The sequence below is a fragment of the Micropterus dolomieu genome, linkage group LG03, assembly GCF_021292245.1.
Source record: "Micropterus dolomieu isolate WLL.071019.BEF.003 ecotype Adirondacks linkage group LG03, ASM2129224v1, whole genome shotgun sequence".
Classification (NCBI taxonomy): Eukaryota; Metazoa; Chordata; class Actinopteri; order Centrarchiformes; family Centrarchidae; genus Micropterus; species Micropterus dolomieu.
In genome coordinates, this window is record NC_060152.1 from 33,832,480 (window position 1) to 33,842,131 (window position 9,652).

Below are 9,652 nucleotides of genomic sequence, written 5' to 3' on the forward strand. Positions count from 1 at the left end.
TCTAACTCCTAACCTCTAACACGCACTTCCTGTGCTCTTCTTCTTCTATCCCCTACAATGATCTTGTATTGATTGCACTTACTTCCTTCCCTAGGTATTTACCCCATTGATGTGAAATGTAATGTGAGCTCTTACTAGTATGTTTTCTCAGTTGTAGATCTGTAGTTGATGCTCTGTTGATGCTTGTATGTTGTTCCTCAAATGTAAGTCGCTTTGGATAAAAGAAAATGTACTCCCGTGTAACTCTTACTTACAGTTCTACGTCATCGTCGGTCCACGCAAAGAAATCTCCGGTGTGGTTCTTCATCTGTAGTATTACAGTAGTATTACTGCAATCGGCGAATCTTCTGCAGCTGCGGGTTCGAAAAAATGTGCTTCCTTTGTTCACCAGCACGTGTATGAACAGACACTAGATGTTTTACTATTGATGGAGATAAATTCTGATACACAGCTAAAACGCTGGTGAGGACGATGGTAGTAATGTGGATGTAGCCTCAGTGGTCCTTTAATGACTAGCTGCATTACTCATGCATCTAATCTAGCGTCCTAATAACTACGCTGCTGAAGCAGACTGAGGCTTTTAGGCGGTTTGTCGCTGTGGTTAGCAGTAACATGAATGACTCACAATCTGTTTGAGGATGGTGTTGCTGACGCTCGGCATGCCGATGCTGAGAGGAAGCAGGTAGACGTACCCTCGGCCAAACTCCACCTCTGGCAGCTGGCCGGGGTTCCGCGCCCCCTCCAGAGCCACGGTCAGCAGAGCGCTGACCCCTGCAGACAAAAACAAAACAACACACTGTAGGTTTGCTGGCTTAGAGGAGTCGTTTTTTTTCTCCACTCCAAAAAAGAAAAGTGTGGAATTTTAAATAGTTATTGGATTAGGATGGCAGGCGGTGCAATGCAAGGGTTTATGGTGGATTTAAGGGATGTCTCAAGCAGATTCTCAGCATTATTATTATCCTGCTGTGATATCAACAAAAATTATACATAAAAGAGCGCAACTTGCAAGAGTTACAGTATGTACACGTCGATTGAGAGGAGATGTAATGTGGGGACCGGGCTGAGCCTACAAGTTTGGAGATCACTGCTGCTTTGCGTAAAAAAAGTATTTAAACATGACACGAGTAACTCTGCTTTTTACCAAGTAAAGGCAGGAGGGGAAGTAGGAGAGGGAAAGGCCAGAAAGACAGAAAAGGTGATTCAGAATAAGGGAAGAATATAAAGAGCAGAGTGGCTAAAGAGGTTTGGGATGCAAAAAGACATTATTGAATAGGGGATTCATTCAACTATATACATCTCTGCCTCCCAGTTTTTACCCGACTGTCGCAGCAGCTCTGATTCTTGCTTCACTCTGATCACGTCCTCATCGAGTCCGTCTGAGAACATCACCAGAACCTGACAGATGAGGATATTCACGTTAGACTGTTTGTAATATGAAAGTCTTGATTCTGACAGGCCTGTAAACTATTCCACTCATAACAGCGATTCATAGTGGTTCGTATCCCATCCTGCTTTTTGTCCTGTTGTATGTATCTAAGGAAACATTTTACATGGTCATTACCTGCGTATAGTCGGTCCAACGCCTTTGTCCAGACTAAAATATTTCAGCAACTATTTAACAGATAGTCATCAAAGTTTGTGCAGATGTTCACGGTCCCCAGAGAGTGAATCCTAATGACTTGGATGATCCCCTGACTTTTGCTCTGGCACCACAATGAAGATCACATTTGTGGTTTGGAGTAAAACATCTCAACAACTATTGGATGGATTAGCAGCTTTTGTTTATTCCTAATGAGCAAATGTAACATCAGCATGCTAACATGCTAGCAGAATGTAAACCGTGACCACGGGATGAGGAAGATCATTTTATTATGAACTATGGATTTTGAGGGGTTGCAAGCAGCGTCACTCTCACCTTCACACGAGCAGTGGACCCAGTCCTGAACTTCTCCTTGAAGGATTTCAGCACGGCAGTGTTAAAGTAGCTAGGATTCAACATCAGTAAGGTCGTGATTTTCTTCACCACTTCCTCGCTGTAGCCTTCAAAGTTTGTGTCGTACAGGGGACGTCCTTCACGGTCTGACACTTGGAAGGCAATTTGGGTCCTGACAGGTCCCTTCACGCAGCACAGCCCTTCTACCGAGGAGACGTAGCGGACGATCTCGGGCAGGAAGCTCTGGAGCTTGGCGTGGCCGCTGAACAGCATCTCACCAATAGCGCCAGTTCTAGTAGTGATATCGAATCCCATGGCGATGTCAATGGTGCATTCTGTAGCAAAGGGACGTTTGTCTTTACATTTGGCAGTCATAGACGTAGGAAATGGTGGGAAAGAAGGGGATACAGAGAGAGAGATAAAGTCACTTTTCAACTCACCAGAGGGCTGATCCTCCGGTTCAGATTTGCAAAGGGCATCGACCACCTTTCTCTTGATACTTGCCAAGGCGTCGAAGCTCCGCACATTGAACAGCCTCTCCGGGTCTCCAGTCATCTGCAGGAGCTGCAGGTCGTGGACGTCTCCTAAGGCAATGGCAAACACCACCACCCCCTGAGCCCTGAGTTCTTCAGCCGCGTCCTCCACGTCATCTTGAGAATCGCCATCTGTGATCACCACCAGATTCTGGGGGACCCCAAAACGGCCGCCCTTGAAGTAATCCTTAATGTGAACCAAGGCCTTTCCTATAAGGGTGTTTCCACCAGTGTACTTCAAATTTGAGATTGTTTTCATCATCTCCTCCTTCTTGTAGTACGTGTTGAGGTCAAACTCTTTATGAGGCTCATCGCTGAACTGTGCAAGTCCAACATGCACAAAGTCTTTACTGACATTAAAGCTGTTCACTACTTCTGCCGTGAAGTTCAACACAATTTGGTGATTTTCTTTGTTGATGCTGCTAGACCGATCGATTAGAAAGACCAGGTCGGCCTGCTCGCAAACTGCCAAAGCAAAGCAAGAGAAAGGGAAGTGTCCACATTACTAATGAACAACTGTGAAATTATCACTGTATAGCATCATTTATATTTGGCTACACCGCTCTCTCAATTCCATACATTTACATTGTCTCCATCTTGCTATTGACAAATTCTGATCAAGTTGGACAGGCGCAAAATTCTCACCCATCACAGAGACCAGTAGCGGTACCTCCAGGTTTGTCGTGTTTTCCAATAAACTAAATTGGCGGTGTTAACTGATGGGAAGCCAATGAGAGATGTTCTCAAATGTATTTTTGGGCGTTACACTAACTGACCCATTAATAGCAAAAGCTGAGTTAAGAAGATGTGGGATTAGGGCTGAGCGACATGGACCAAAAATCATCGCTGTATTTTTAGGTTGAATTCCGATACATGATATGTACGGTCATTTCTACAAACCGGTCAAAATGTTTAGTTATACGTCTCCCTGTATACGTCCGCTCTGTTGACTTTCTCGATCAGCAGTAGGCTACGTTATATAGAGTCGCCAAAAACAAAACTTGCTGCGTTATGAGGTATATCGTTATAACGGTATTGTCCAATTTTATATCTCTTTTGAAAATATATATCAGTATACCTTATAATGCTAATACCCCGCCCAGCCCTGTGTGGGTTACATTTGGCACTATGAACCTTTACATCTTCACCGTGCAGTTGTGCTGTGCCTATCAGCACCACAAGTGTACTATGACACACTCTTACCTTTCTTAGTGGAATTGCAGATGGCAGAAGACATGTTCTTGTACAGAGTTTCTAAGGCTTTAAAGTTGTCCACGTAGAAAACTTTGGAGGTGTCGCCACCAGCCATGATGTCCAACTGCTCCCTGACTGCTTCCTTCACTCCAATACTGAAGACGGTGACCTTATTTTCTCGCAGTGCATCAGATTCATCCTTCAGTCTGGGATGATCAGTGGCATCCCCGTCTGTTATCACCATAAGAATCTGAGGCACCTTCTCTGCTTTCCGGCCGCCGTGCTCAGCGTTAAAGAAATTCCGTGAGTATGCCAAGGCCTCGCCCGTGTAGGTGTCTCCTTTTGGTTGTTTCAGACTTGTTATTGCTTCAAGAACCTTTTGTTTGGACTCATAGTTGTTTAAAGTAAAAGCAGACTCTGCTGTAGTGGCGTACATAATGACCCCAAAACGTGTCAGGTTCTTGCCAACTGTGGTTAGCTTTACTATTGACTCCATAAACTTCCGCATGCTGTCAAACTCTGTTTTATCTATACTTGTTGACCCATCCACCAGGAAAATAATGTCAGCCTTTTCTGTCTTCTTACACTCTGGTTGAAGAAAAAAAATGGTGCAGATAAGGGTTAAAATATTAATGGGTGGAATAGATTCATGCTTATTTGAGCTGCAGATTCATTTAGAGCAGACTTAAAAAGAGATAAACCTAAGGCCTCAGTGCTTTTATACATTTATTCTCGGGTTGTTTTAAAATATTTTTGGGAAGGATTTAACGCCCTTACCTCTATCGCAGATCTTCAAGGCCACCTCGGTCTCTATGTCCTTTAGCCCGTCGAAGTCCCTCTTAACATACGTCCTGTCTGATGAACCGCTGATATCTGTCAGCTGAGTGTTATCAATTTTACCCACTCCAATGGAGTAGATCACCACTTGTTTGGCCCTCAGAGCTTCAGCGGGGCCTTTGACCTCGTCTTTGGATCTGCCATCTGTTATCACTACCAGCCACTGCTTCAGGTTAGGACGCCCTCCTCTGCTGGCATCAAAATACTGTGAGACCTCTCTGAGGCCCTTTCCTATGTACGTGCCTTCACTTAACTGCTGCATATCACGGATGGCCTTAAACATTTCCTCTTTGGTGTAGTAGAGATCGAGGGGAAACTCCAGTTGTATGTCATTGCTGAACTGCATGACACCAAAGTGCACCTTATCCAGCGCCACGGCGGACTTGTTGACGACAGATATCATGAATTCTTTCATTGTCTTGAATTCATTTGGATATATGCTGTCAGAGCTGTCTGTTAAGAAAATGACGTCGCCTGATGCGTCTTTGCAAGCTGTAGAACAGAGCACAGAAATGTTAGCATGGTGTTCCTCCTTCCTTTTCTTGCTTGCAGGCAATTAGACAAGCTAGATGGAGATTTAGAGGTTTTTAAATGACTACTTGTTTAAAGGCATGTGTTTGTTTAGTTGATGTCGAAAACACTAAACTAAAACTGCTCTCATTATTAAGAAGACACTTGCTCAGTGAAACAGAGTCCACAGATAACTGAAGGGTCTAGCTATGGCTAGGAGCGCCAAGTGCAAATGTGTTCAAGCTTACTTTTCCTTCTTGATATAACAGGGGTTAACAAGGTTAAGAATCCATTTATTTGTATTTATATCCATTTCTATACTGCCATGCTTTCATCCTGACCACGTCACCTTAACATGTGTGGTTCACACCATCTATGTACACAAGGATGGTAATATTGGATGCCATGAATTTGCCCAGAGCAACTTAAAATGAGGGGGGAACTGACTGTTTCAACGTAAGCAAAACATTTGCACCTAACCCAAGGCTTAGCACTTCATTTCATGAACACAAAATAGAAGACAATAGAAAGAATTCAGACTTCATACATTTTAGGTCCTTCAGAGTCTGAGCTATTACTGACACTACTAAGACACTCCGCACTTACAAACACACATACTCTGTTTTTAATTAATGGAGCGGCGAGCGAGAGCGATATAACGTCTGGTTTAGTTAAACATCTAAACTCATTGGTGAGTTTTATTTTGTTTCTGCGTTTTACGATGCTCTGAAAGGTAAAACTGATTCTGGTCTGAGATGCTGGAGCTCTATCGCTAGTGCAACATTTAGTGGCAGTGAATGTCGCTTACAGCTCCTTCAAACCCTCAGGTCGGATAAGGAAAATCAACCTAACAAGCTGGCATCTCCTTGTACATGAACTGGAATCCTGCCTTAGACCTCTCCCAAGAAGCATTAACAAAGACAAAAAAGCCTTGCCATTGGCTGGATGCTCAAACTCACATATACTGTTTCCTCAACAATTATTGCCTTTACCCAACTCTGGAACCTTAAACGTCGTGTAAATTAAACTGTTCTAGTTTCTAAGACTCATCACAAGCTCCCATTGAGGGTTCAAATCATCTTCCTGAGTAAACATTTTCCCTATTCCCGATCTATTATTATTATTACAGGGCGGCTGTGGCTCAGGAGTTAGAGCGGGTTGGCCGTTAATCACAATGTCAGCGGTTGAATCCCCGGCTCCCCCTGGTTGCGTGTCGAAGTGTCCTTGGGGAAGATACTGAACCCTGATTTGCCCCTGGCGGCTGTTCCGCCAGTGTATGAGTGAGTGTGAATGTTACTTTCCGTTTGAGTTAGGTATTGTGTATGACTGGTGAACGCAGATGTAGTGTAAAAGCGCTTTGAGTGGTCGAAAAGACTAGAAAGGTGCTATACAAGCATTTACATTTACATCTATTATCTGAGATGAAGGGGCATCTAATATAGGACTTGGCATAAGCAGTTGGGAGCTTTTCAGTGTTACAACATTAATTTGTTAGGATTTAAAAAAAAAAAAAATACAGCTCCTGTAAAAATAAACGTGTGAAAGAAGTGTTTCCCACAGGATATTGAGACACTATGGTGGGTGGGCCTCGGACCCTCTCGGGGGGTCCGTGGGCATGCCGCCCAGTAAGAAAATTTTTTACATTTTAAATTTAGATGCATTATTTTGGTGCAAAGTTAAGAGGCTATCTATGAAGAACTTGGTACGCTTTGTAGACAATTTTGTGCTCTAATAAACTATTTGATCAAAAACCCATTGTATGGCTATGAAAAAGCAACAAAAGTCAACAAATTTATTTAATGTTTTTCCAAAAACGGTAAATAAAAGACTAGAAAATAGAATAATTTTCCTACCATTTTTTGTTATTGTTTTTACTTTTATACCGTCTGTGAATATAATCCAATTAATATTATTTCCATACTGTATAGATACTTTATTTTGAAAGCCGGACGTTGTCACATATGTATCCTCGTGATAAATTCGGACCAGAGTCAGACCCCGCTTGATAAATAATGTTGTATGTGGTTCTCGTACGGCTTAACGTGACGACTCTTCAGGTAGGACTCATACTGCAGCACTTGTTTTTGTAAAGAGACAAACTGACATGATAAAGTCTCTAACCTGCCTGTCAGCTCGCTCTGGGCCATTTCACTTACCGTAAAGGCTTGAATACGTGTGCACTCCAAATGTAGGTGCGGTTAGCTTAATCGCCTTCTCACAAACGAGTGACAGAAACAGGCCATTAAGGTTACCATAGTTGCCTCAAAAGAAAAGTGGTCGTCTCGAATCGGACGCCAAAGTGTGTAAGCTTACAGTAGCACAGAGCAGCTGCTCAAAAACACAATGTTAGAGGTCTGAAATGTAATTATGAGATGTGTAAAAATATTTTTGGTTCATGTTGAAACTATGGGGGAGCAAATTACACTATGGCAGGCCGCTATGGTCTCATTAATTAATGGGAAACACTGGTGGAAGCACATGTCCTTATATCACTCCAAGTTTCTCCTATATTCATCATTTTTACCAACACTCTCTTACGAACATTACTCTACACTGTTTGGTCCCCTCTGTCCTGCTATTATTAAAGCAATACCACAGCCACAGTCCTCCTTTAGAGGCCTCCTCCGTTTAGCTGCTGAAATTTAACCTGCTATGGAGCTAGAGCATACAGCAGATGGCATAAAATATGCCAAAAGCAATAATATTTAAAAAACTATTAGTAGCAGTTTCTTGCCATTCTCATCCAAATAAGGTCAAACATACAATATGCTGTTATTGCTGCTGCATTTTTAGTATTTCTAGATATTACAAATGTCAATGTGATTTAAAAGAGGGTTCAGGTTTAACTTCAGCTCTCCATGTAATAGAAATGCATTTTAAAAGTCCAGTTAAGTTTACTTGACTTACCCTCGGGAGAACAGATTTCTCTGATAATGGTGACTTTGAGTTTGCCCAGAGCATCAAAACTACCGACTTTGAAAGTCTTCTGTTGGTCGCCGGCAATCTCTACCAGCTGAGGCTCATATGCAGCTTTCACCCCAATGGCATAGATGCGGATGCCTTGTTCCCTCAATTTGTCTGCAGGAGTCTTCACCGGATCGGTGGAATTTCCATCGGTGATGACAATCAGGTACTTTGGGACTTTAGGACGAGCGGCCTTTGCGCTTTCAAAGTACTGACCCATAGACGACAGCGCTCTTCCTGTCTCTGTCCCACCTCCTTTGTGCGGAATACCCTTCACGGCTTCCTTCATTTTTTCAGCATCCGAGTAGGTTGTCAGGTCAAATTCCAAAGTTGGGAAGTCTGCGTATTTCACAAGCCCAATGCGGACATGTTGCGGCCCGATACGGAAGGAACCAACAAAGTCGATGATGAAATTGATCATGTCTTTAAAGTCTTCGTTACCAATGCTTCCTGAGTCGTCCATCAAGAAGAAGATGTCTGCTTCATCCAATTGTTCACACGCTGTAGAGGAAAACTGTAAGAGTTAGTTTTTTCACATACTCAAAGAAAGGGTATGTGCTAAATGAACATTCAAACACAGTAGAGGCTAGATTTAAAGAACCGCTAGAGGCAACGGGTACAAGGTCGGGAGGGACAGGCTATGTATATAATATATATAATATTTACAGGACTCCCCTGTAAAAGAGACTGTGTCTCAATGGGACATTATATTATATATATTATAAATATAGAAAAAACTATCCAGGAATTTCTGGCTTTCACTGTTTGTTCTTGGAATGAAAACATTTTCCATTCTCATCATTACTCTACATTCGATTCATTTGCATGTTTAAAACACTGGATCTTACCTTCTTTGACATCTGTTCTGCTTGTACCAACTGTGACTGCTTGGTGAATGATGTTACTGCACAGAGTTTTCTGAAGTCTCTGCTTCAGGGGATTCAGCTTGGTGAAACTGTTCTCATTAAAGATATGCTGATGAGGCGGGTGAGACGCCATCTCCAACAGTTCGGCCTCGTCGGCATTTTCGATTCCTATAGCGTAAATGGTGACACCAGCCCGGCGGAGAGCGATTGCCGCTTCGCTCACAGAATCCTGGGATCTACCGTCGGTGATCACAATAGCCACCTGCTGCACATCCACTCTGCTTCCCCTTTTCGCAATGAAGACTTCTTCTCGGGTGAAGTTTAGGGCAGCGCCGGTGTTTGTACCACCTCCACTGTAAGGCAGGATCTTGATGAACCGCAGGATATCTCTCTTGTCATTGAACGTTTTTAGATAGACGTGTGCCGTGGGCTTGTCACTGTACGTAACAATGCCCACTCGAACTCTAGCCGGACCGACAGTCAGGCCGCTCACAATCGAGTGAAGGAAAGAGCGGACCAGCCGGAAGTTTTCGGTGCCAATGCTTCCCGACTCATCAACGATGAAAACGATGTCTGCCACATTGGCTCCTTTGCAATCTGTGAAAAAAGTGTGATTAGTTAACTGGCATCTGCCACTTAAAAATAAATATAAATATATATATATATATATATATATATATACACACACACTGTGTGTGTGTGTGTGTGTGTGTGTGTGTGTGTGTGTGTGTGTGTGTGTGTGTGTGTGTGTGTGTGTGTGTGTGTGTGTGTGTGTGTATGTATGTATGTATGTATGTATGTATGTATGTATGTAT

At 42.9% G+C, this 9,652-nt stretch overlaps 1 protein-coding gene across 9 annotated transcripts in view; it reads right to left on the reverse strand.

The window, feature by feature from the left end:
- Window positions 1-253: 253 nt before the first annotated feature.
- LOC123967618 (collagen alpha-6(VI) chain-like) overlaps window positions 254-9,652 on the reverse strand; it is a 37,711-nt gene continuing 28,312 nt past the window's right edge. For all 9 annotated transcript variants that reach the window (XM_046043758.1, XM_046043766.1, XM_046043757.1 and 6 more), the window contains 9 exons: window positions 8,820-9,099; window positions 7,915-8,472; window positions 4,438-4,989; window positions 3,670-4,248; window positions 2,374-2,931; window positions 1,916-2,268; window positions 1,317-1,395; window positions 626-771; window positions 254-353 (listed from right to left, as the gene is read on the reverse strand). In XM_046043758.1, coding sequence (XP_045899714.1) covers window positions 327-353; window positions 626-771; window positions 1,317-1,395; window positions 1,916-2,268; window positions 2,374-2,931; window positions 3,670-4,248; window positions 4,438-4,989; window positions 7,915-8,472; window positions 8,820-9,099 — 3,132 coding nt within the window. In that variant the 3' untranslated portion in view covers window positions 254-326. The remainder of the gene's footprint in view (window positions 354-625; window positions 772-1,316; window positions 1,396-1,915; window positions 2,269-2,373; window positions 2,932-3,669; window positions 4,249-4,437; window positions 4,990-7,914; window positions 8,473-8,819; window positions 9,100-9,652) is intronic.